The sequence below is a fragment of the Esox lucius genome, chromosome 18 (assembly GCF_011004845.1).
Source record: "Esox lucius isolate fEsoLuc1 chromosome 18, fEsoLuc1.pri, whole genome shotgun sequence".
NCBI classification, from domain to species: domain Eukaryota; kingdom Metazoa; phylum Chordata; class Actinopteri; order Esociformes; family Esocidae; genus Esox; species Esox lucius.
The window spans coordinates 21421671-21449223 of record NC_047586.1 but is presented as its reverse complement, the minus strand read 5'-3'; the positions used below and the strand labels follow the sequence as shown (position 1 = coordinate 21449223).

Below are 27553 nucleotides of genomic sequence, written 5' to 3'. Positions count from 1 at the left end.
TTGACTTTTCTATCGGGTGGGGGGGTGGGTGGGGGGGGGGGGGGGGGACAAAGCTGGCTTTATGTGTCGGTTCTGGGAGGCCGCTCTGCTCTTGTCATGTACATGTGAAATTAATTAGGAGGAAATACTAAAACACTTGGGTGGAAATTGCTTTTCACCAGATGTTCCGCATATGAGGATCAATTTAGTATTCTTAGTATAGTGAAATGACTATATAAGTTCATTGGCTGGGCACTTTGATGAAAGCCAATCTGTCAGTCAAGGCACATAAAAAGAAGCCAGGGTCTCTATGCTACTGTTTGTTCCACTTTGTGGAGCCTTAGGTAATGTGATTATTTAACCAGGTTAGGAAAATAAAATGTTTCATTCTTGGGTAAAATCTGGACATTCTGACAAGGGGCCCAGTGTTTCTCAAGGACCAATGCATAAACCGAGCGAGTGGTCTTTTCCTCATCCTCCGTCCCAACCATGCACAGGCAGAACAATCACTGACCAATCACAGTCGGATGTGAGATAACCCTCCAGAAAAAAAAGACTGTTTCAAGTGAGCGTGTGCGTGATTTTGTGTGTTTTGGAACGGCACCAACTCAGAGACAAGTCTATTTGTAGTACTGTGGTAGGCCTCCATGATATAGGACGGGTGGGTAAGATTTGAAAAAGATCAAAAGTGCAGTCTGAATGACAAGGCGCATCCAGAGATCTGAGGGTTTCAGTAGTTCTTACACATGGCTGACACTAGCTACTTGCTCCTGAAAACAGTGAAAAACATACAGAGAACAAGGAAACTGCTGCTGTATGGGCCGACAAGATTCTCTATTGTCAGCCTGTCCAAACTCAAACAACTTCAGGCTACTTGATGCAAAGCAGAAACCAAGCAACCTCCACAACAAGGCTGCTACATTTGTTCATACCGTCACCTATTAGTGTAGAAGGTGAATGTAATTGATTTACAAAAAACAAAGCATTTTACTTCGACACTAAAAGATTTGAAGTAACGTCTTCCTTTACCTAACCAATATAGTTGCCTCTCAGTGATTTGATATAGATTCCATGGAGATGTTCTCGCGTCCCCTTCCTTGGGTAGTCCCGAGAAAGGCTCTACACGGCACAGCGCTAGGCTTACACTGCGGCCATGTTCTCTTTCTGTTAGCATTAACCGTGTTAGCGATCATGGCAGGGCTCTCGTGCCTTCAGTCCCTCCACATTGCTGCTGTTCCTCTTCATTCGTGTAGCACGGGGAATCCGAACCAGCTGCACGTTGTTGTTTATTGTATTACAAATGACACATAATGGTAATCTGGCATGTGATGAGAGGACGCTGAATTACAGGCGTGGGGCCCCACAACGGGTATTAACATTCATTTGATTCGCTTTAAAGCCGCTCATTTTAATTGAAGGCCACATTCGTTTTATCCACCTGATTATTCATTATGCTTAACCATATTAAATAGGGTAAACAAAGGAAACCGCCAATTAGATGACATTCCAGAGCAGATTGGGGGCCTTACTGTATACAGAACAGTTAGTCACATAAATATTTACCCCAACTGCCACGAATGAAGACAAACGGTTAAGGAAACCTCTTGTATTGTGAGCAACTATTAACAAAGTTTCCAAGACTTTATTGGCTGTTGAAAGGCCCTAATCGCTGAAACATATTTAACATTTCCCCTAAAAGTACTGCAGGTCATTTTTCTATCAGTAGGGTACACCTACATGTTTGAAGTCAGTGCCCTCCTTTGATCTAAGCCACCAGCACGTCAATGAGCTAGAGGTATCAACAGGTTTGTTTCGTGCGAGTAAAACATGTTACGGGGGACTGCCATTATGACATTATAAAAACATTATCTAAGAGGTTTTTCCATTATGTCGGTTAGGAAGTGACAGAATATTAAGAGGAAACATGCGCACAGTGTTGCATCAGCTAGCGTACATAGTTTAAGTTAAAGACATATACTGCGTGTCCTCGCAGTCGTTGTAAGTTAAATGTTTAGACAGCTGCCCTGAGGATTATTATCATGGTAAAACCGCATAGCTTTAATGTCGCTGTGTGGATGCCAAGACACAATCTAGTCCTCTATATACCTCTCCCCCAGACATCACACACTCACGCACACTCACACACTCATACAGACTAAGCTACTGATAGTTCATCTGATAATGAATTGTGATAATAAATGTGTGTCATATCCTAGCTATCTTGAGATGAATGTGCTGTGTCAGACGCTCTACATAGTGTCTGTTAAATTGCTAAAATGTCAAATGCAAATCTGACTTGAGGCTCTATGTCTGTGGATCAAGATAAGCGTAGTTGGAATTGAGCTGGTCGAACCATTTCTCAAAAATAATATCCTAATTCATGTGAATTTGAAGTAAACATGTAAATTCCACCAGCTATTGAGTTTTAGCACAGCCAGAAGAAACATTCAGAATGAAAGTACACTTTTAGCAGTTTTTAAATAGCCCATAGGCTAAATATAACGATTTCTTTCAGTGAGCACCCTTGATTATTTTTGAGTGCAGCAAGCTAACATGTCATTATCTATCTGTTCCTTATTTGGTAAGCGGGGAATACTCTCCCAAAATAAGCTACCATAAATTGTGTACCTTTTATCTTTAAACAACACTACTGCTCCACATGAATTAGCCCCAGACTGTTTGACATGTGATCTTTAAAAGTGTATATCCTCTCTTCTCAACACTTGAGATCAACCTGTGTGAGCAGCAAGCCTCCAGAGAAACCCAGATCAATTGTGTCGTCCACATGCCCTCCAGTATGGACACAATCCAATTTAGTGAGGATGAAATGGTTTTGTGAAAGTGAGTCAAACATATAAATATAACCTTTTCTAGCTAATGTCATGGGGAAATAACAAATATGAAGGAGACTGGAATTTCTGTCCATGTGAAGGTCAAAACCCTTTAAAAAAGTTTACTATGACTGAAAGGATGCTAGATTGATGTAGATGGTTTAAGACCATCTATCATATGTTGTCTTTAATGAACATGCTTCAATAATAACAACAGGTTTTCACCAGTGTATTAGACCCCATTAAAATCCAATTGATCAGTAGCTATGTTTAAACACTATACAGCATTTAACTTCACATTAAATGCCATTCATCTACAACAACCCTTTCTTGAGGTTGGCTGTTTAAAAGCTCCAGCTCTCCATGCAATGTATAGATAGATAGCTTAAGTGTTTTCCTTCCTCCCAGCCCCGGAGTCTATAAACAACTGCTTGTGCTTAAGCGGTGACATGTAAATCTTGACGCTGGCTGTTTACGTAGCCCTAGCTCTCTAATCAGGCGAAACGTATAATTCAGTGACGTGAGGTGTCTTTATGACTGGAGTTTAAGTCAGAGGGCAGGTCTCTGTATTCACTTCTCTCTGTATTTCTCATGCTCTCTCTCCCTTCATCTCTCTTTCTCTCTATAAAACGGAAGTGGCTGTCTGCCTCTCATCTCAGCTCTCGGACTGAATGGAGTGTGTATTTACACCCTCCACCATAATTGTCGCTGAAGCTTGAGATGCGCGCTACAGATAAACGGCTTATCGTGTGCTTTCGGATTCAGTCTCACAGACTTCCGGGTCTCACCTGTGGCAACTGGGGTTCAGTGAACCATTTGAACCGTTTAATCCTTGGCTTCCGCGACGACAAGCGTCCATTTGAACTAGGAAGTCCTCAGAAGTGCTGTTAGCATCTCTTCATTCGGAGCGCCACGGCATGTTTCAGATCCCCCTCCTGTGATCTCTGAGGAGCTGTATAATCTGGAGGTTGACTTGTTGCCTTAATTAGTGGGTAGAGGAACGTGCCACATGTTCCCTATCCATAAATATTGACTCTGGCTTTTAGGCTGGCCGGCTCTGACCTTGGTGGCTTTCCTTTCTGGGACTAAACCTATAGGAAACGCTCCCCCCCCCCCCCACAAGCCCTTTCATGCCCCATGTGCGCTCATTCACCATGTGCACTCATTCACCATGTGCGCTCATTCACCATATGCAGGCGAGCGACCATGTCTCCGCGTTCAGGTGTTGAAGCGTCGAAGGGTTTCACGTCAAGTTGCTCGACCCCGACGAGCCGTGCTGACGAAAATGAATATTCTAATGTGTGCATTGTCTCCTCTTGAGTTTATAGTGGTAATTGTTCACAGATATACACATACTGAGAATATTTTCGTGCACCAAGTCCCAAGGTGTGTTGCCTCGTGATAGGTATCTGCGTTAGCGTGTGTTAAACTATGTCTCTGTCCAAACAATGGAATGTGGGCCCTGCGTCCAGCCAAGGAGCTGTTAACAGCAGGTGAAGGGCTAATGGCTGGATCTGCCGTGTTATCTCAAGGCTTTAGCTCTCCCTGACCACTGGAATGTACTGATGACAAGAATGAAGAGGAGAGGATAGGAGAGGATTAGCCAAACGTTGCAGGCTTTTCAGTAACGATATGTGAACAGAACATGTGTACAGCACAAAATAACGCTGGATTTCATGATTATAAAAAACAATCCAAACTTAATCAAACCCTAACAATATACGTCTCATCTGGTACGTTCCCCTATTAGAGACGGAACACCAAACTATAAATGGACATGACGTCCAGCGCCGGTCGTAAAAGGTTGATACATTAACTAAGTTCACATCAGCCACGGCCAAATGTCACGGATGACGTGAACTCAGGTCAGTGTTAGCTTTATGTGATGACAACCCGGGCCCCAAGCCTGGAGTAGGTCTGCGACATGTGTTCATCGTGCTTCAACAGACAGACAGACAGGCAGGCAGACAGACCTGTACAGGTCAAAAGGATTGGGAAACTTTTTTTTTGTTCTCACAGACAGATAGGAGCCGGTAGATGTCCCAAAATAAAATTCTGACGACTGAAAGATTAATCCCCACGCTGAATTTATTAAGGAGGGTCATAATGTATGTTTCTTGACTTCGGTGAGCGTTTTGTGACGTTTACAGAGCTGATAACATTCTAAGGCCAATACTGACATGTAATGAAGTGAAATACTTGTGTCATGTCATAACAATAACTGATTAGTGTGTAACTGATTAACCCATGGGCCTGATTGCCAGCATGCTGATATGTTATCTTCCGACTCCCCTGGTTTCACTACCAAGGGCTGGCGGAGTACGCAGTTAGCTGTTTTTTTTTTTTTTAAATCAACAAAGTAATTGGATCAGCTGCTTATTCGAGATAGCCCGAGCAGATGACGACTTTCTATGCGGATCACGATATGAACCAGTGGAGTAAGGTCACAGTGGCTTCCGGAGTGTGCTGGGTGGTCTGGCGGACTGAGAGGTGGGGACCCTGGTCATTTCCCTCAGGGCTGCCTGTTGGGGTGTGGGACACATTCCTCGGTACCTGTCACAAGCTAAGCAAACACACACACTTCACCTATTCCTGCACACAGCAAGCAGGGATCAGATAAACCCTCTGTTTCTCCCATTCTAATCCTATCATTGGGTAATTAAAGATAGTCACCAGTTCGCTGTGTGAAAGACCACGTTATCTCTCCATCTTAAGCATCTAAATGCTTACAGCTTTTGCCTGAGAGATTAGAGCACCACAATGTGCTGTTTTAGCAACAATAGGGACCCTACTGTGGCACTCAGAGAAACAAATGCAATGTAGAAAATGTAGTTTGTTTTGACGCAATTAGCATTAGGCATGTGTACCGTATACCCAGATGGGCTGTTTCTGTGAATGGTGGATGGAGAGAACAACGGACAGAGGAATGGATGGACTGTTTTGGTTTCCAGATTAACAAATGTTGCCGGCAGTGTCCAGTGTGAATGAATGTTTGTCTTTTTCACTGACGAAAAAATTAGTTAATAAGGAGAAATCAGAACAGCCATGCAGTTCATCAGTCAGTCAGAAAGTCAACCCGCCATTCAGACAGACAGACAGTCAGTTGAACCAATCAGTGAACTTGCCAAACAAGTCTGTAAATCACATGTATCTTCTATGAATCAGTGTATTTCATGAAGGCCTTTGTACATCACCAGATACCCAGCCTAAAACTCCAAAGAGCAAGCAGTAAGCACAGTGGCAAGAAGGACTCTAGAATGTCACCCAGCCGACCAGTCAGTCGGTTAGACAGCCAGTCAGTCAGTGAGTCAGTCAGTCAGTTAGACAGCCATTCAGGAGAAAGGTATGTATGTATGCTCCCCCGGCTCCTATTTTAATTGCTAAATAGATGATCCAGGGGGATTATCCCTCATAAAATGTTATTGTCCTAAAAGCAGACAAAGATATCTTCTGATCTCAATGGGCTTTAATCTCCTGGCATCTCTGCAAACAAACCAGGCCTGTTGCTTTGGTGCCAACCCAACCCTTAGCCCTAGCACCATCAACTAATGGAAATAACTAGCTGTAATCAATGAAGGGGTTTCATATGGAGATGTCTCCAACATCAGAGCTGTCGAAAAAAGCCTGCAGGCTTGTAAATAGCCAACAACACCCATTGACAATGGAGCCCAGCTTATATTCCCTCTAACAGTGCTAATATCTGCTGGGGGCTGGTAACAAACAATATCCACTCTCTGAGAAACTGAGGGGTTTCTTGAAACGCGTGACTTATAGAAACAACAAGTCAAAAATGAAGGAATGAAAACTGGGACAACGTGTCAATAAATTCACTGTTTCAAGGTTCAACCTGAGCTTGACCCAACCACACTCGAACACTGCTGAAGTTAGTTTTCTCATGCAATCAACGACTGACTGGATCCTGCCAGGAGAGGACTATGGACTTGGTCCATCTTTGTGTTTTTCTCAGGATAAAGGGCAGGCCAGGAGGGACACCAGGCAGTTGCAGTTAGGGGTGAAGTTCAGAAGTCAAAACTGAGAGGAGGATAAAGACAGTGAGTCAATACAGCCCCTAATCCGCCTAATCTATCAAAGACGTTTGCCAGCTCATTGTCAATTCGTTTGGATCCAGCAGTATAACATGCTTAATCCAGGAATTAACACCTTTTGATCAATCATCTGTAGGGATCCAGAACAGGAGGGATCGCTCCTTTTAAGTACATTATGCCAACATGGGCAGTGTATCATGTTTACACTTGAGAAGTAGCCCACTGATCTTATGTGGTTTATTGTTTTCTTCCTCAAGCTAAATGAGAAAGTAAAAAAAAAAAAAAATCAATCGATTTGTAGGCTTTTGTTTATCACAAAGGTTTATCAAAAATAAATCCGATACTTTGATGCTACTCAATTAAAATTATCTTACAAACTAATGACTAATGTTTCAGCATTTTGTAGACAACCAAAACCTGTGTAAGGTTTCTGTCAGTTGGCTAAAGCGCGAGTTTAAACAGACTGTAGGTGTCCTGTTGAAAAAGTAGTTGCCTTGCATGATTGACAGCTTTGCTTTGGTGACAAAAGCCTAGGGAAGGCACGAATCAATTGGACTGTTAGTGTGCTGCGCACAGGAGAGCGAGACAGTCGACCGCCATAGTCTCAACTTCTACACCAGAACTACAAAACGCTCTTATATTTCACATTTGAAAATGTTCATCGGCTCTGCTTTGTGCTTAGATCGGTCCAGCCTACACAAATCCGCTTCATCCGCGTAGAGAGAACGAAAGAGCGATTATTTCCAAAATTCCCTGCTGCGGAGATATGTGCAAGAGGAGGCGATCGGAACAGTGTACGGACTGCCTTCGTCCGCAGAGGAAAAGCGTGGAATAAACACGAATTAATGTGGAATTTATTGGAGCCCAAAGCTGGAAGGAAGACTGGACACAGCGCTTCCTTATCAGGTAAAAGCAGCTTTGGGGTACTCGTTGTGGAAGGCAATGACACATTTTACATAGGAAAAAGTTGCCAAATTCTCTCTCAGGTTTGACTACAATTACCGAGTATTTAGATCACAGATTAGTGACAATGGGTTAGAAGGAATTTCTTCCTTTTTGGGGGGAGTGGTTACGACAATTAAATTCCAAAACATGCTAAAATGCATTCTGATAGTATTTTGAGGTGTTTTGATTTCTTGTCTGCGCGGTGGAGTAGCCTACAGCTGGGCAATATACGCGCGTCAGATCTCACACCTGTGAGTCCATTGAAGTAACTCATCCCGCATGATTATAGTCGTACATGGCCGTCAAAGCCCCACCAAATATACGCTTGTAGCGCTGTCTGACTGCTGCCACGACTGCCTACTAGAATCTTTTTGATGACTACATTCTTTCATTCTTTGTGTGTTCTTACTGTAGTATTTCTTTTATACAACCCCACTAAACACGTCCTCATATCTCTGTAATTGCAGACTTTTTGTCTGCCCTATTCTATCTCTTCCTTTCTTTCCCCACTTTCTTAGATTTCCACCTTTCCTGTAAGCTAACATTCTCATTTTTGTTGGACAATTTTCTTTCATAGCTTCCCCACCTTGATATTCTAGTGTTTTAGTTTTGCCTCCTTGTTAAAAGATCATTCTCCTATTTCACTTAGCATAGCCTGCAGGGATGCTATTCCCAACCCTTCTGTTCTTTACTTCAAAGTGACGTGTCTTTCCTTTTAACTTGATTTCCCCTTTAATAATAATCTCCATTGTATGGATGCATAAACAGCTGAGCTAGGTTAACTGCAGAGAACCTCCGATGTCTGGATTGTTGAGATAGCTGGGTGTATTTCGGTGGCGGGGCATGTGTATTGACAGAAGCTGCTTTCCTCTCCACACAGGGACTGACTGACCATGGTCGCGGTGTTTCGTTCTCTCATGGTACTGCTGCTGGCACAGGTGTTGCTTGGAGGTGCTGCGGGACTTATTCCCGAGGTCGGCCGGAGGAAGTACAGCGAGTCAGGGAAGCAAAGTCCTGAGCAGTCTGAGAACTTTCTTAACGAGTTCGAGCTTCGGCTCCTCAATATGTTCGGACTTAAACGGAGGCCAAACCCCAGCAGACAGGCTGTGGTGCCTCAGTACATGGTGGACTTATACCGTATGCACTCTGTGAATGGAGACCACAGCACTAAAAGGCCCCGGAGCATGGGGAGACACGCAGAGAGAGCCGCCAGCATGGCCAACACGATTAGAAGCTTTCACCATGAAGGTACGTATTAGTGGCATATTTCACCTGGCGAGGTAGAGCAACTCTGCTCCTTCAGACATGTCAAGCCTATATTTAAACATGACTCAGAGCGTGAAGACTTATAGCGCAAACACGTTTTTAGAAAGGCCCACTCATATCCATAAAAGTGACACGCGTCAGGGGCACATGTCTGTTATAAGTAGTGCATATTATAATAACAAGGATTATTTAAAGTGTTAATGAGTTCAACTCGCTGTCAGAGTTCGACGGTGAAGTTGTCTGTATGTAACTTTGAAGTGCAAAGTAATCCCTAAAATATGCGGTGATGCAACCCGTCAGCCGGATCATTCCATTGTCTCTGCTATAACAGGCATCAAAACATCAAGGGGTAGTATTATCCCAAGTGTATTCTGTTTCTTAATAATTAATGGTGTTTGCGTGGGCCCTGAAAACAGTTTTTCCAGACACGCGCCGAAGGAGAGGGATGAAAGGGTGGTGTGCGTGCGCAGGTGATAGTCATCGCGTGGCTGCTACTTCAATAACACACAACCTTACTCTACACTGTCTACACACGCATTAAGATAGACGCTACCTGCGGCAGACTGAGCTGGGTTGGAACCGAAAAATCGTTCAGTTTTTTAGTCATATTGGTTTTGGGGGAACGATTTATCCCTTTCCAATCGCTCTCAGAAGGCGCGCACTTTATGCGTAATTACGCACGCTCCAATAATAGAACCCTGTAATTACACACTTATTATATAGCTGCCTATGCGTCGCTGACTGCGAGATTTCACATTTAAACCACACATTTGCATACCTCAGAAACACATGCAGACCAGATGATTGTTTCAGTAAGGGCCAATTGGACTAAATGCAGAAATATAATAGGAGTATTTAACATTGGAGTCTTGATCTAAGAGTTGAACCGGGGCATAATGGGGCATATGCTTTTGGTGGCATGATGTAAACTCCATATGTGTGTGTATCTGCGGAACTATGATGCGTAGCAACAGTCGGTAGGGTCGTTTGCATGTGCTCAGATGTGTAACATTCAAGTTTAAAATCGTCCGGGATATTCATTTTCTGTGCTGCAACAAAACGGTCCAAAGAGGTCCATGTAAAAACTTGTCAACTTTAATCAGTCATGTTTGAACATCATCTTGCCTAGCTATTTTGAGAAGTTCTATGGTCTAACACCGGTAGTATACAGTATATAACCCAATCCATCCGTTGATGGACTTAAACACAGACTCCTGGGTGTTTGACTGCCTGGGGAAGTTTCCACACAGTACATGAGTCATTGGAGTGGTTGGGTCAGGATGGCTAGTTGGCTGTGTGTTCTCCTCTCCTGAGGCATAACCATGGTAGGGATGTCACCTAGCGGAAACACTGGGACACTGTAAACACCGGTCACCCACCACAAACACCCCTTACACCCTAAAAACACCGCTAACACCCTAAAAATACCCCTGACTTAGTGTAAACACCGCTGAAATACCACCAACACCACAGGAACGCTACAAACACCGTAGAAACACAGCAAACACCACCGGTGGCTTAAAAATACTGCCGACGCGTTATGAACACCTGCCACACTATGAAAACACCACCATGGCTGGCCTGGTGGCTAAGACTGGGAACCCTTCCGTTTGACTACGCATCTTAACCTGAGCCATTTTGGACGCATTTCAGACATGTTCACTTGTTAACCCTCCTCCCCCGCGTCCTCCTGTGCTTTTATGTTTCTCGCTTCAGCCTAGCCTGGTTTACAATATGCCTGTTGTTCCTACGGTAGAGCTCGAAAGAGTGGTGCGGTAGGTGTGTAGCTGCACATGCAAACCATAATGTGAAAGCCAGAAATTAATCGATTCATGTAAATCCGTTCCTTGACGCAGATTTCCGGGACGCGTAATTTCTTTTTGTGATACCGGTTTTGACAATAAATAAATAATTAATATATATTTGCCAGAACGGACATTTCCCATTCCAACTCAGACCGGAACTGCCAGAGAAAGGCAGAGATGAATGACCCGACATGAGCCGTTATCTTTTGTTTTGGCACACAGTGAGAAAATAAATTCGGAATGTTGATACACTCATATCTGTGGTTCACAACTCTTAGACAAGTCCCGGCATGTTGTTCACACAGCAGAGCACATCCTTCACTAACACACAGCAGGGATCTGGAGGGGGTAGGGGGGGGGGGGGCAGAAAAAAAGGAGATTTGGGGCTGAAGAGAGAAAGGGGGGATTTGGGGTGAGGAGAAAGGAGATAGGGATTTGGGGCTGAGGAGAGAGGGAGAGAGAAGGATTTTTGGAGAGAAGGATTTGAAGGAGAGCTGTAGAGATGGGGTTTTCCCACATCACTAAGGAGTGATAGGCCTAATTGAGGTCTTTGTGCTTCTGGAGGGAGATTTAGGATGAGAGGGTGGAATTTCCTAAATGCCTCTTTTGAAAGAAGCCCTGAGTTCAAAGTTAGTGTTTATTTTACCACTCCAGACAGATAACATGTCTTTATGCCATGTAAATGTTCAAAGTTTGACTACAATTGAAAAGATACAAGTGTTAACCTTGACATATGTACCTGACATTGGTTTTACACATAGCTCTAATAATTCTTATTGAAGCAAGCAAAGCAAGCAAATACAATGTTTAGCTCATAGCAGCACAGCAGAAAGAAGAGAAAAACATAACTAATTAGATATTCTTCCCAATGTCCTGTCATTACATTGAAATATCACTGGTGAATTCATGATCTGAGGCCTTTTTCCCATATTAAATAATATCAAGGCTGCATCGTGTTGAAGCCGTGTATGACAAAACATTCTCCATGCCATTTAATGGCCTTAGCATGCGTAATGGTTTGATGTTATCGTCGCTCTCTGCTAGATCTAATCAATGCATGGGAAAGCCAGGGCTTTGATGTCATGAAATTTGCCCTGGTGAAACACATGAACCTGGCAACATTGCAGCTGGCTGCTGACAACTGTTAGCTTTTCCGTTTACCTTGACTCATGTTATTGTATTTCTTGGGCGTGTTTATGACCGCGTGGGTATGTTGACGACAACCTACCTCCAGAACAGCTAGCTGTGCACCTTCAGGCTTATTGTGAGTGTGCACGTGTGGGTGTGCACGTGTCTGTAATCTTCAGGCATTTAATGGATCTACTGCCTATACTAACGCAACATTTATATACTGTCACACATTTCTATGTCGGTATGACTGACTTTGGCTGTCTCCTCTTGTTCTCCTGCAGAGTCCATGGAGGCTCTGGCTAGTCTGAAGGGCAGAACCACCCAGCAGTTCTTCTTCAATCTCACCTCCATCCCTGGGGAGGAGCTCATCTCCTCTGCAGAGCTCCGGGTGTACAGGGACCAGGTACTGGGGGCCACAGAAGCTCCGGCCAGTAACAACACCAGCAACAGCTCAAGCACCGGCGCTGCTGGCTTCCATCGCATCAACGTGTACGAGGTGTTCGGAGCCCCGGCCTCTCCCTGCGGGGAACCCCTGACTCGGCTCCTGGACACAAGGCTGGTACAGGACTCTCTGAGCCGCTGGGAGAGCTTCGACGTCAGCCCCGCCGTGTCCCAGTGGGCCTCCGGGGGACACCACAACCACGGCTTCATGGTGGAGGTGCTCCACCCTGACACCCAGGAGGGCGAGGACGCCCAGAGACAGAGCAGGCACGTCCGGGTGAGCCGTTCCCTCCACCAGGACGAGGACTCATGGCCCCAGGCTCGCCCCCTGCTGGTGACCTATAGTCACGACGGGCGAGGTAACGCCGTGCTGCACAGGGACAAGAGGCAGGTGGCAGGCCACAGGAAGCAGAGGAGGAAGCACCAACACAAAGCCAACTGCCGCCGGCACGCCCTCTACGTGGACTTCAGCGACGTGGGCTGGAACGAGTGGATCGTGGCTCCCCCTGGGTACCACGCCTTCTACTGCCACGGGGAGTGCCCCTTTCCATTGGCCGATCACCTGAACTCGACCAACCACGCCATCGTTCAGACGCTGGTCAACTCTGTGAATCCGAACATCCCCCGGGCGTGTTGCGTTCCCACAGAGCTCAGCCCTATTTCTCTGCTCTACCTGGACGAGTATGAGAAGGTCATTCTAAAGAACTACCAGGATATGGTGGTAGAAGGGTGTGGCTGCAGATGAGTGAGCGAGAGAGAGGGAGAGAGACAGAAATGTAAGGAAGGGTGGAGGGATGGAGGGACTAAGAAAGACTGCGAGCTGAAATGGACACCTGGTTTCCCAATGAAGACCTTTTATTTATATGGAAAAAAAAACAGAGCTATTTTGGAAGAAAAAGAAAAAAACAACTATATATGAATATATTTATGTCTACTTAAAGTTGGGAAAAAATAAATATTTTACTCTGAGGAATATTCCTTAACTGGTTTTGAACATGTATTTCTGATGTACATTTCGAAATGGGTGCAATACCACATGAAGTATAATGCTCAGATTTTTATTTTGTATTTATTTCTATTATAACCACTTTATTTTGTAAATAAATAATGTGTATTTATCGTGAGAAAACACTTTGGCTACTCCCATTGTCCAGACGTGTCCAGCAGACTTCACTGTGTTAAAAAAAGAAAAAACGAAGGATGACCGGGGGTCAAAAAAGTAGCGGAACTCTGAACCACCCCCACATAAATTAGCCAGAGAACCCCGACAAGATGAGGTTAAAAGCTAACGTTCTAACACTGAATGCCTAAATGAAGCATTTACACCTCCTATGATAAACGTAACTCTAGCCTGGTGGTGTTTTGAAAGGGGCGGTGTGAGAGTGCTGTACCAGGGCCCACTGGGGCACAGCAGGGACTTGAGCAGTTCTCTCCATACAGATGTTATAAGGTCTCTAGGGAGGACTAGGAAAACACTGCGAGATGTTTTCCTCCAGTACACGGCGTTTGCACAGATCCCTGGGAACGAAAGCTGAGGTAAAAGTTAACCCCGGTGAAAAGTTCATTTTGTCAACTTAAAAGGGAATGGGGAAGGGGGGGGGGTGACACAACACAACAACCCGAGTTCTCTGTGTGTGTGTGTGGGGGAGGTTTAAAGACTGTCGTGCGTTTGTTTACGATCTGATTTGAGATGAGACAGGCAGACAATGGGCTCTCAGCGAGACACAACGTCTACAGTTGCTTTAATTAATAAAGACAAACACAAACACACACCTGTGTACCTGTTCAGTGTTCACATGCTCAGACACATTCTCCCGTTTAAGTCTCTTTGGCGCCTTTCCTTTGCCATCTCTGACTCATATTCTTCTCCTGGCTTTTTGGCACTGTTGGGAAAGCCCTTTCTGGAACAGTTGAACTTTTGAAGTGAACGAACTGTAGCATAAACAACACTGTCACTGACAAACAACAGGGGATTATTGCTCATGTTTTATTCATGGGGACAGATAAAGGCAGGACGGAACGGCAAAAAAACCCTGAAACATATCAAGTATCTGGAACAGACCATGGGCATGAAGGTTAGAAGTTAAATCTTAATAGTTTTATTGTTCTCCAGGGGAAGTAATGCAATCACTAAGACGAAACGGAGTGACTCAGAATAGTGCGAAACGAGACAGATAAAACGGTACTGCAGCCACACTGGCGGGAGAGATAATGAGAGAGTGAGGCAAAGAGAACGAAAACGAGGGAGAGGAAAGGTTGTGGAGTTTGACAGACTGCTTTCTGCTGTGTTTGCGTTAGACAGGGTTTGGAACGGTATACAAGCAGCTCAAGAAGCTCTAAATAGAATGTTTTTTATACGAGCGCACATTGGAACCATGGAATGTTGGTTTCGAACTCCGTCACATGCATGCTCCCGCTTGCAGAGAGCAACCGAATAGTTTTTTTTCTTCCAACAACTATACAAAACGTTTTCTGGGTGGGGGGGGGCAGTGAATTTGAACAATTATGCTAACAGCATCTATTACTTAGTGGTTACCTTTCCAAATCGCTGACAGTAGAAATGCAGAAACGTCTTATCCTTAAGTCCCTAAGTCCTCAAATAATGACTCTCACTAATGTTCTGATGTTTTGTCCATTTTGTTTTGTCCAGTGGACTCCTGACCTAACACCTGATATTACCCAGCAACCACCTGGGCGATGCAGCAAGCAGCCATTCTGGGCCGGAACCGGTTCCAATCCCTGGGTCTACACGTGTTATTTTATTTGACCTTGCATCCGTTCCCCTCATCTGAGTTCTCATCTGGTATCCATTTCTGTAGTACAGACCCTTCACCACAGACCTCAGCACATGGTCCCCCCTATGGCCTCACCAGTAGCACCACCCGCCTGTTTGCCTCCACAACTGCCCCGCTGCCTGCTCGCCTTCCCGCCTCAGTGTCTACTCGCCCCAACCCCCCCCCCCCAACCCCCCCTCCCCTCGCCACAGAGAACCATTTTAATGGACTTCAGGAGGAAGTCACTTTGCTAGTACAGTTAATGAACATTTGATGAAAATCAACTAAACGCTCGATAGTAAAACTCCCCCCCCCCCTTGCCCACCACCCCAAAACCCATTGCCAACACTGTAAGGTCAGAAGACAGGGAGAGGAGGAGAGAGGGGGGGGGGAGGCGGAGAGAGGGGGTTGGAAGAAAATGCCTGTGTTAAAACAGTGTTAGATTTAGTGGTTTGTCTTTATAGCCGAAGTCTATAAACCTTTCATTGGGTTGGGTGGAAATTCTGCTCCCAGCGCGGGGGGACTTGTGGGGCGTGCTCCTGAATGTCGCTCCCCCCAGCCCCACGCCCCCCGATCCAACTTCACTTGGTTCCGGTACTCATGAGTCAGCCGGTGTCCCCGCCCCCGGGGGCCAGCTTTAGGGCCAGGTTAGTATCAGCTCCGCCCATCCACCCCCGTCCCAAAGGACCACTTTTAGACTTTAAACTTCTCACTCGGCACCCCCGGTTCCTAGGCGACCAACATTAGAGGTCATGGTTGAAATGATCTACTATGAGTCACTTCTGTAACAGCTCTGGCTGGCAAGTCTGTTGTCGACAATACACAGTGGAACTCTGGTTATATCGAGACTGACTATAATGAGCAGTTTACAATGTCAGCTATTGCAGGCTGTTTCGGTTAGGCCCGTTTAATACGGTTTCGCTAAATACACTACGAGAGACGTGTAAAATACACTCGTTCACCTGCTACGCAGGCCGAGCGCATGAAAAAAAGAGAAAAAGTCAAGCCAAATAAACTCAAAGCTGGTTGTTTTCCCTTTTATTCTGAGCATCTGGTAAATAAGTTAAAGGTGTGTTTCTCTCTTTTTGTTTACGCACAAACACACAACAGACGAGCCGCAGTACTGATGAGCATAGCATAGAGAGAGTGGGTGAGGGACTCTATCTGGCGAGGCAGACCCATTCGTTTAGCTGTCTGCAAACCACACCAAAGGTATCTGCAGCTCAAACAACCCAAATCATGAGGGTTATAAAATCAGATTTCCAGATTTCTGGCAGAGCTGTATTTGGAAAGTATGCGGCGTGCCGTGCACCTTTGATGCGTCGGGGAGCGCTCTGTCCGTCGCTATGGGAGATCTCTGCCCCGGGGCCGCGCGCCAGGCAGGGCGGGACACCGAAACGCAGAGATGCGGGGAGGATCGGCGGTCGCTAGAGAGTCTTTCGTTCTTTCTTGCTTCTTCTCTTCTCTCTCTCTTTTTTTCTGCGCCACATGCTAATTTTAGAGGTGGTGCAACTGCACATGGTGCTTTTTCTGTTTTCCGAGAAGCGTCAGGAGATGACGTTCGGCGTAGCTGAAACTGTGGCATCTGTGCTGCAGCTCTAAACACATCAAACAGGCCTTCATTTGTCCACACAGTCAAGAGCCCCGAATAATAAGGAAATGGCTTTTCCAGAATGACCACGAGAGAAGATAGTAGGCTACTTATTCTAATAGGAGTCTCTTGTTCCATTGTGTGTGTGTGTGTTTTGTGTTTTATGAAGGTATTAGGAAATGACTCAGTGGTGTTGCTATAAGCTATCTCTAAGCTGTTCCGGAAACATGCCCCGCCTCAGCCTTTACGTTAAGTGGTAATCCTCCACGCTGTCACAGCGGACCTGCACGGAGTGGCGTGCTGGAGCCGTTACCTCTGCCCCTCAAGGCGAGATGTGTGGACGTGGGTCTAGCCCAGGCAGTTGATGCATGATTCACCAGTAACTCACCAGTAAGCGCGCGGGTGGCAGTGTGGAAGAGTTTGTATCTGAACGTGTTTTAATCGTTTAACCCACACAGTTTTCCAGTGTTACTTGCCAGTCACTGTTCGAATGTGTGCATTTAGGGCCTATAGTACTTTAGCATTTCTTTTTAGTTACTTAGAAAGTGAGGGGATGAATGGACACATTCAAAGCTGGTGATGATAGATGAAAATATCTCCTGAATAAACAAACTGTATTTGAAGCCAGAGATTGGTTGAACATGTTGAGGGCCGGATTGGATATTTAGCCAGGTTGTTAGGGTGATTACTGTCATGGGATGTTTAGTGACTGCAGATTCAATACACCTGTTTAATATCCCATCCAAAAAATTACCCCCCCATACACACACATACTCGCACACACACAGGCCGATGCCCTGTTCACTGCCCTGGGGCACTGGGATTTGATCTTTAGACCAGAAGAAAGAGTGCCCCCTTCTTGTCCTTCAACATACCTTCCCGAAGCTATCTCCTGTCTCTTGTCTAACTTGGTTGGTTAATGTGGCCCAATTATATCATAATCCCCAAAAAAACTGTTAAGTCTGGTCACAGTTTCTTCTGTGTGATGGCAGTTAGTCTGGATCTGCTCCTTTTGGTCTTAGATGTACAGTATCTGGCGTCGACAGGGAAAAACAGAACATTTAGAAATAAACAAACTGACATCATGTGTCAATTAAATATTCATACGTTACTGGCAAATAGGAATACATTATTTCATATTTATTTAATCATTCAACTGATTTTTTTAAGAAGATCCGGCAAAGACCGGGGGGGAGTGGAATGGACTGAGAGAGGCAGGAAGGTGGTCCATATGGAGGACATATGCAGGATTGTGCAGAAGGGGAGTTTAGTGTGGTTATGGGGAGCCTTCTCCATCTTAGTAGCAGGAAGCCAAGAGATCAGTCAGTATGACTACATGACAAGCACAGCACGCCACGTTGATAAATGTCAATCCACCGAACAATAAATCTTATTCTGACACATGATACTGTACACAGTAGCGGTTCTCATCCAGTATACCAGGCCAAAAAAACGACTCTTGGGACTTGTGAAAAATCTAACTCATTTCTTGGCTTTAGAGTGGCCATGGCAGAGAAGACAGAGAATTGGGATGATGTGTCTTAAATGTGTCAGTATGAGGCCTTTATCATCTTGCTTTAGCCAGCAGATGGCAACAACCAATCTTTTACAGTAAAATGACTTATCAGCCACTAAGAGAGTCTAAGCTGGCAATGATCGAGTCACGATGCAAATGCATGTGAATGATTTTGGCGTAAAAAGGTTAAATGTATTTATTGTCTTCTCTTCTAAGGATTGTCTTGGAAAGATGCAAACTTCGTTTTGATCGTAAGCAGGGTTCCTTTGTGGAAGGCTAGAATGAAGAGGATTAAGTAGGTCATTCTGATTAGAATGTCTTGAAACCTGACATCTTGATGCCATCTCCAGACGCCTTTGCCAAATGGTGTATCTCAGCAAGGTTCCCGAAAGGGACCTGTCGTGAACCGAGCCCTCGGTTGGTGGTCCATGAGAAAAACCTGGTTCCGGGCCTTAGAGAAGATTAGCGTGGGGTCCAGACCAGATGCGTAGGGCAGTGGACTGGCTTGTGTTAGCATGGGTGGTACTGGAGGAATTTGCTCTCCACACTCTTCTCATTAACGTAATGCGCTTTGTATAAACGTCCTAGGCGGCTGTGGTCAAGGACACACCGACACATTCCTCCTATCCTCTCCTCTCTCTCATCTCCACCTTTTCACCTCTCTCCTCTTTTCGGGCAGGTCCGTGTTACTGCGCTGGCCTCTGGGATTCATTTGCTGTGTGTTTTGTCACACCTCTCAATGCTGGAGAGAAGTGGCTGTGTAAAAAATGGTTTCGGGATTGTTTTGTTCCTCCTGCCCGTATTCCTATGGTCTCATGAAGTCTCTTTTGCCTCTCTGTGTGAGTTAAGGTATTTGCCCTTGAGGCAATTCATATTTGCACGTGTGTTGTGAATTATATTGTGCATATTAATATTGTTTTTATATTGTACATGATTATGGTGAATTATTACAGTATGTTAAGTCAAAATGTACTTACTATTTAGCAGACGCTCTGGATAAAAGCATCTACTAAATGCCTAAAATGGAATGTACTATAAACGTTTAAGCTCTTTCCCAGTGTAGAAACTTGACATGAAAGCCAGTCCGTCATACACAAAACTGCACTTTTACTAAGTAGTACTTTTGGTAAGCTATGAACTGGCCGACATAAGTGGTAGCTTTGACACTTCAGCTCAGAGCTGGTAGTGATTGGTAACCCTGGTCGTGGAAGGAGTTGAGAGGCCTGTTGTTGACGTAAGGACCTTTTCCAGGCCAAAGTGTGTCTTCTGAGCTGTAACATACACTCCTTTACCCTTTCCTCACACTCTCTCCCACAGTCTGCCTGTCAGTGGCATGGCCTTACCACACACACACACACACGTACACACACACAATGTGAGGCAAAGTCTGTCTGCCTCAATGCACTTGCTGTGAGTCACTTCCTCTCCTGTCCCGGCCCTGCACCTGTGCTCCTCTGGGTGATGTCATGGCAGGTTTTCCTCCTGGAGTCGCACACGTCCCGGTCTGGCCGGTCGTGTGTGTGTGTGTGTGTGTGGCTGTGTGTCTGTGTGTCTGTGTGTGCGTCTATGCATCAGTGCGTTTGGCCCAGACATCAGTCGGTAGACCATGGGTGAATGCAGCCCTTCATGGCTTCAGCGATGACCTCTTACGTCAAGGAGGGCAAAACCAGGAGGAGAGAGAGAGGCAGAAAAATAGAGAGAGAGAGTGGGAGAAAGAAAGAGAGATCAAGCAGGAAGTACGACAGAAAGGTGGAGCACAGTAGGTGGAACAGGAAAGCTGTGACAGAATTATTGTACTTTCTTTCCTATTTCTCTTTCTCCCTGTCTTTCCCACTAAATCTTGCTCTCTACAGATAACATTTACACGAGACGTTATGGTACTCGTTTTCTATGTGATCTATTTGTGGTGGAAAAGTGTGAAAATCACTCTGTGGGTTACTGACCTTTACTGGTTATCTACCTGATCTTTGAAGAAAAGGCTTTTCGTCTTTCAGGTAGCTAAAGAAGAGAGGGGAATTCTCCCCTAGACCTTCTCCATATCTGTGGGAATAATTACGCTAGGGTTTTCTACCGTTTGCGACCGCAGTGAAAATGATAGATTGAGGGAAACATACTTTTTGGACGGAACCATGAGCAAATGGAAATATCGTATAAGAACATCATTTTTTTCCCCCCTGATCCCGGCCTACGAGAGACGTCATGTGTTTCCCCCTCACAACAAGCTTTTTTAAAGGTCTCTTTTTCTCTCTTCTTTCTTCTTCTCCAAGTGGACAGATTATGTTGGTAAGCGAGCTGGCAGGAAATGCCTCAGCAGAAGGGAAAGCTGGTAGAGGTCAGAGGTCAAGAGAGTAGTACAGCGGTCGTATATCAATATTCGTTTCCTTTTCGGCTCTGTTCACACTGAGACCTCAGGGTCGTCTCTCTGTCTCTCTCATTCTCTCTCTCTCTATATTTTCCTCTCACTCTCCGAGTTCCGCCTCATTGGCCCCTGCCAGCCGCCTGTTGACAGGGTTTGCAGCGCTAATGCTTTCTTTTGGGAAAGTTAGCGCTCTGTTGATATGTGTATGACACACAATGTTTTGGTGTGTGACACACTACTCTACACATCCATCCATCCATCTATCCATGTATATATTCATTTATCATTACCGAAAATCTACTGAGACATGGCTCAGTGCACAGACAGAAGAGTGTGAGGAGTTGAGGAGAGCTTGGATTCCACTGTGGCTTTGTGACTTAACCATTCTCCTTTCCTCATTGGAATTATGGCGTCAGTGTTTGGCATTGACCCTGTGCATTCTTATACAGTTTTAACAAGTGCTCAAAGGGCTTTGCAGAGAACTCACCTAATCCACTACCGTGGAATGCTGCACGCTTGCAAGTCTGGATCTTAATTTGCAACATTCGTCAATCCCATTCTGCTCACTGGAAATGTGACGGATACATGCCGGGTGAGGGATACACCACTCCCAACCTGACATGGCCTGTCGTGCATGTCCTCACCACTAGAGGCGCGTGTCTCCGGAGGCCGTGTTCTGTGTCATCAGAGGTCAGCGGCTTGTTATGCGGCGCCTTGTGGGACTGACTAGACCTGTCCTTGTTCTGCCTTCACGGTAAAACCGGCCTGCACGGTGTTACAGCGGACGCAATAACACGGGCAAAGTGTTTCGGGATGAAACAATCGGAGCTATTGATTGAACGGGAACACTGTGAAAGCATCTACAAAGGTACTCCATGTCATCCGTGTCCTGCAAACACATTTGTGGGGCTTGTTATGACAAAGCCGTGTCAACACACCGCCTCATCCTTTTTCAAAACCGACTCGACTATTATGTTCATTGGCAAAGAGACCGGCACAAACAAACAAACAGCATACCCTTCAGAAACCCTTCCCCATCTCCAACAGGAGCATTTAGTTCCAGTTTACCAACATTTGGAGAGAGAGTTGATTTTGGAACGGCGATCTATGTGCTGTCACTGTGCAAACAGCAATGGGTCGGTTGCTCTGTTGACTGGGACGTATAAAATAGTGCAGTTGGGTTTTAGGTTTCCACAGAGGGATCAGGCCTGTAGTATATTGAGTCCATGTGGGGAGTGTGTTTTTAATCGGAGCCTTTACCCACAGCCCTTCCTGTTTCTAATTTGGCTCTGCGGCGGTTTTGTCCGCAGGCCAAGCGCCTCTCCTCTTCACTCCAGTGCTCTGCTCTTCACACACTGTCTGTTTCCTCAGAAGTGAATAGTAGCAGGTGTGCTGGCCCACGATTGATCGCACGGACCAGGAGTGCACATAAACGGGCCCACATCGTTTTTCCCTCCTTCTTTCCGTCTCTTTCTTATACTCCCTCGCTCTTTTTCTTTGTGTCTTTTTTTTTGCTCTTTATTTTTTGGGTCTTAGGTTTTGTTCTTTCTTTTCTTCTTTCGTACTGACATTCTTTCTAGCGCCTGGTCCTTTGTCTATCTCAATCTTTTTCTTTGAGGCTGGTGTTCTTTCCTTCTCTTTGTTTGCTGTTATGTCTTCATCTGGCCCGTTTCATCCTCTGTCTTTCCGGCTGATCTTTCAAGTTCATGGGTATATCAGACTCGCGAGACGTCCGTAAAAACAGCCGCGTGTTTTTTAAAAAAACCATAAAAATTTGATAGGGACCCGGGCAGCCTGCTTGCCGGCCTGGTCGATAGCCGAAGGCCACCAGAGGTGATAACTACTGTGGCTGTCACAGCTGAAACAAAGTAGGTTGATATTGCCTTGTGGGACAGGCATAATCAAATGTTCTCCATGTACACAATCTCTGCTCAAGTTTAGAGATAATAAAATGAGCCAATAAACCTCATAGGCACCCGAAGGCACACTGTTCATGTGTGCGTACGTGAGCGCTCGTTTGCTTGACTCAATCTGCCACACTCTATCACCGGGCGTGCGGACTCATCTAATCCGGGAGTGGAGGAGAGCTGTCACGCTGCTGAACTGAATTAACCCCCTCCGTGACCCCCACCATCTCCACACTCATGCCCCCTCCCCAGAACACACTCCCCTAATGAGGGTCTCTTTGTGGGGCCACAGGGTGCCCTTCTGCTGGGCTGGAGGGGACAGATCTCATCAGGGAGAATGTAATTTTCTCATTTACAGCCCTCTGCGAAAAACAAAAACATTGTCGTTTCTTTTGTTTCTTTTTTTTTACGTATTGTGTGTAAGGCAACTGATTTGCGACCTGACACTTAATTGAGCTACTGCTGAACATTTGTCTAGAGTGTTGCGTGTCGTCGGAGCCAATCCAGTTCATTTGAGTCGTGCATGTTCATTATCGGTAGTTCTTGCATATGACCTGGTGTATGTTCATTTACAACTGTTAGCCTGTCGGTTCCACCTGACGCAAAAACAAGATGGAGGTTTCTGAAATTGTACTTCTCTCTCACTGTCTCTCACCAGCTGACTGCAGACTGTATTAAATATGATTTGGTTTAATCTGGCAGTTTCCAGAACACCTTTACTTCTTTTACATAGGGTTCGCCTCTTTTACATAGGGCTCTACCCCATGTCATGTGACCTAAAGGGTTCTAATCTCTTCACCCCTGTTGTGACCCTTCATGTCACCCACCATCATCATCCTCCTCTCCGTCGCCTTTCTTGACGGAGTAGGAAGTCACCTTTGACCCTTGGGTAACAATAAGAAGTCCTCCAGAGCTGGTTACAACCACATTCTCCCGCCCACCTTGTCTGATTCGCTGCCAAAGTCAACCGCGGGCATTTACGTTTCCCCCGGTCCGACCGCGCTCATTTCCGGCATTTGCACACGCTGTTGTTTACACAGGAAGTTCAAACTCAACGCAGATTAAACAAATCCAATTCGGAACGCAGAGTTCAATCACCTTCCTTATTTCAACATTAAGAGCATAAAGCTGGGAGCCAGACTCTGGGGATCTGTTCCAAGTGAACGTGCCTCTTTTCTGAGGTTGGCCGAGGGGTGTGGGGCTGTTAGGGTGTGGGACTGGCTTGTGTGTGTTGTGTGTGTATTGTGTTTGTGTTGTGTTAGGGAATTACATTCATGGAATTCCATATGACATTGGTCATCTTTATGGTTACCGTAATAATCGTTTGAATGGCAAAACATATATTTACAGCATATATGTATACATTTCAAGACCCACGTTTTCTCATCTTCACTCTGACTGCATGTACTGCTAGTTCAGGGATGGGGACATTGCCCAGGCAAACAAAGACTTTTGCAGCATCTTACTAGCATTGGCAAAATTCTATGGTTTCAGCCTTCAGTCCGTCACCATTTTTTTTGTAAACCGTTAAGGCACTTTGTGCATGTACTGTACAGTGTATCACAGGGTGAAACATTTACAGTTGTAAAAGCAGCCTCTTTCTCTTTGCCAGGTACAGATAATTGCACTATAATTAAGGGCGTGGGCATCTATGTTTCACCTGGTTGTCGTTCTAGATATTCTCAACACTGTATAAAGGCCAGAGGGGGCCCCGGAGGGGGCCTTTAAACACTGTTTGTACATTTGATGTTAGTGCCTATTAACCGTTGGTCAGTTTCTTGGGACCCGGCCCCTCCTCCACCTGGACCCGCCATACCCCTCACCAGTTCATTTGAGTGTGGTCATTTTTCGAACGTTTCAATCTGCTCTGTGGTAGGGACGATGTATCGGCGTTGATGGAAGCTGAGTACCTGGAGCTGAAGACAAACATGGTTGTGAATTGTAACTTAGTAGAAAAACAAATTATTTATTGCTATTTTCAACATATAGGGAGTGGCAGGATGCCTAGTGGTTACTCAGTTATGCTGACCAGTAACCAAAATGTTGCTAGATTGAATCCTCACACCACAGAAGTGAATATTCTGTTGTGCTGCCCCTGAGCAAGACAGTTAACCCTAATTGCTACCAGGTTTTGGCTGTATATAAGAGTGGTTGGTGCATTGTTTGCAGAAAAAGTGGCTTAGTTCAGCTACAGGAATAATATTTTATAAGTCTAAATGCTTCATGTGACATGTCCACCAAAAATGTTACGCATTTACATGGTTTATGTGTGGGGAGAGATCATCCGCTTTGTCCCACAGCCTCTAATGTGGTTGGGTTAGCTCAGCCTGGCTGTGGCGGGAGTGCTTTTCTTCAAAAACATCTTGAGCACTCCCTGGCAGAGCGTTCTGGGTCTTCTGAGCCTAGGCTTCCGACTAGTTTGGTCGTTTTCCAGACCAATGAATGTGTGTCACATGCCTCAAACAGGCACACACGTAGAGAGATTATAATCTAATGAACACAATTTTTTTTAATGAACACATCATTTTGGGGTGTGTTTTCTTTATCCGGCATCTGATAATTGCTGATGATTTAAGTGCAGGAAATAGGTATAGGTCAGAAGCCTACCCTGCCAAGTTCTCCTATTTTTCATCTTGAGGGTGGAGAGAGAGGCAGATTTACAGACAGATGGAGTGAGAGGCATAGAGAGTGAGGGTTTGAAAGTAGAGTCTCTCAATGAGAGCAGACATTGTGTTATTGTGGCCAGAAGTTAAAATCCTGGTTGTGGCATACCAACAATGTCCACAGGCCTCACATGCTGGAGTGCCAGTGCCTCCGCACCTTTGGACAAGGGCTGCCTTTCTGCAGTGTGCACTAGTGACTCCTTTGGGTTGGACGGGCTACTGCAAGCTCAGTCTATGTTGTTTGCCAGTGCATTCCTATCCGTGCATGTATGTGCTGGTATGTACTTCCTGGTTAAGCGAGACGTGTGCTTTGGAAGATACATGTTTGACATGTCCCTATCCGAGACTGTAGTCCTATCAGAGGCTGTAGTCCTATCCCAGACTGTAGTTCTATGAGAGGCTGTAGTCCTATCCCAGGCTATATTCCTATCACAAGCTGTGGTCCTATTCTAGGCTGTAGTCTCCAATTGCGTCCCAGTGCCCCATGAAAACCAAGGTAACGTCCTAATTTCTATTATCTAGTCAAAGGCTGGACCCCAGTTTGCCCACTGTCACAACAGATCCATGGAAGGTGCCATCTGATGGAAATAACTCCTCATCCTTGGCTCTCTGCATTTCTCTCGTTCTCTCATGACTGCATGGCTCTGTATGATTACAATTCCATCGTCAAGCTTGCTGATGATACCACCTGATGATTTGACAGCACCACCTAAAGAGACGACGATACCACCTGATGAGGTGACGAAACAACCTGCTGAGGTGACGATACCACCTGATGAGTTGACGATACCACCTGATGAGGTAACGATACCACCTGATGAGATGACAATACCAACTGATGAGGCAACGATACCACCTGATGATTTGACAATACCACCTGATGAGGCGACGATACCACCTGATGAGTTGACGATACCCCTTGATGAGTTGACGAGAGCACCTGATGAGGCGACGATACTAGCTGATGATTTGACAACACCACCTGATGAGGCGACGACACCACCTGATGAGGCGACGACACCACCTGATGAGGCGACGATACCACCTGATGAGGTGATGATACCACCTGATGAGTTGACGATACCACCTGATGAGGAGACGATACCACCTGGTGAAGAAACGATACTACCTGATGACGCGACGATACCACCTGATGATTTACGGCACCACCTGATGAGCTGACGACACCACCTGATGAGACGTTACCACCTGATGATTTGACGGCACCACCTGATGAGCCGACGACACAACAACAATGAGTCAGCCTACAGTGATGAGGTGGGCAGATTTCCACTGTTGTGCCAGGAACACAACCTGTCTCTGATCTCATAGCATATTTTTTTGTTTGGAGATGTCCAGTGATTAACCTATTAGAGTGAGGAAGTGTTCATGTAAGACCCCCGTGACAGAGGAACCACATGCTAAAACTATAACACTGGCCTACTTATCCACTGTCGAATGTACTCCACCCCATTACGCTGTGTATAACCTCCCATGGTCAATGGAGGCTGTGAGACCATCAGATTAAGAGATTGATATAGCCTGTGCAATTTTCTGGCTATTAATGACATCAGTGTTCTTTGTTGCTCCATGGGACTTATGGTGGAATGTACATTTCCTTATTTTGTACACATAATTAGAAACCAATTATTATTAGTGCCACTTGTTCAGCATGTTGTCTTAGCACACCAATACTAATTGGGCATAATTTGACTGCCACAGTACTTAGGCAGTATTGCTGACCATGTAAATCCCTTTCACAGTCTGCCTTTTCACAAAGCATGCATCATCTCAAGCTGGTTCCACGAACATGACAATGACTTCAGTTTACTCCAATGGCCTACACTGTCCGCAGATCTCAGAACAATGGAACACCTTTGGGATGAGGTGGAATGCCAGGTTCACAGCATGAATCTGTGGCTGAAACATTCACAGTGTTATCAACTCTGGAAGAACGAAATTCCCTAAGGAATGTTTTCAATTCCATGCCATGAAGAATTTAAGCTGTTCTGGATGTTAAAGGGGGTTCCAACTAATACTAGATAGGTGTAACTAAAGAAGTGGCCAGGGAGTGCATGTTTGCACAGCCACAGTGTCAGTTTGTTTCTAATTGACACTGCGGTTTATTTTGTCAGTTCAGACAGTTGTCCTAAATTAGCCCAGCTATCTATGCTTGCAGCTAGAAACTTCCATGATAATATGAAACATGTCTGCCAAAGGCAGAGCGTTTAAAATCATTATTTTTATCTGAGTAAATGTTCAGTTTAAACATACATTTACATTTTCATGATGACATTGA

General features: G+C 45.3%; 1 protein-coding gene across 2 annotated transcripts; it reads left to right on the top strand.

Moving 5' to 3' along the window:
• Positions 1-7419: 7419 nt before the first annotated feature.
• Positions 7420-14256, top strand: bmp2b (bone morphogenetic protein 2b). 2 transcript variants are annotated; one of them, XM_010882192.4, is made up of 3 exons: positions 7420-7762; positions 8682-9049; positions 12285-14255. In XM_010882192.4, the coding sequence occupies exons 2-3, from the start codon at positions 8695-8697 to the stop codon at positions 13187-13189; spliced, it is 1260 nt and encodes a 419-aa protein (XP_010880494.1). In that variant the 5' UTR covers positions 7420-7762; positions 8682-8694; the 3' UTR covers positions 13190-14255. The 2 variants fall into 2 exon arrangements, with proteins under 2 accessions (XP_010880494.1, XP_028970220.1); XM_029114387.2 differs by lacking the exon at positions 7420-7762 and having other exon boundaries at positions 8693-9049; positions 12285-14256.
• Positions 14257-27553: the final 13297 nt, after the last annotated feature.

What these genes read in the sequence shown, in the direction of transcription:
- bmp2b (XM_029114387.2), top strand. Translation starts at nt 8,695, where the DNA reads ATGGTCGCGGTGTTTCGTTCTCTCATGGTACTGCTGCTGGCACAGGTG. An exon ending in TAGAAGCTTTCACCATGAAG is followed by an intron (nt 9,050 to 12,284) that starts GTACGTATTAGT and finishes GTTCTCCTGCAG; the next exon opens with AGTCCATGGAGGCTCTGGCT.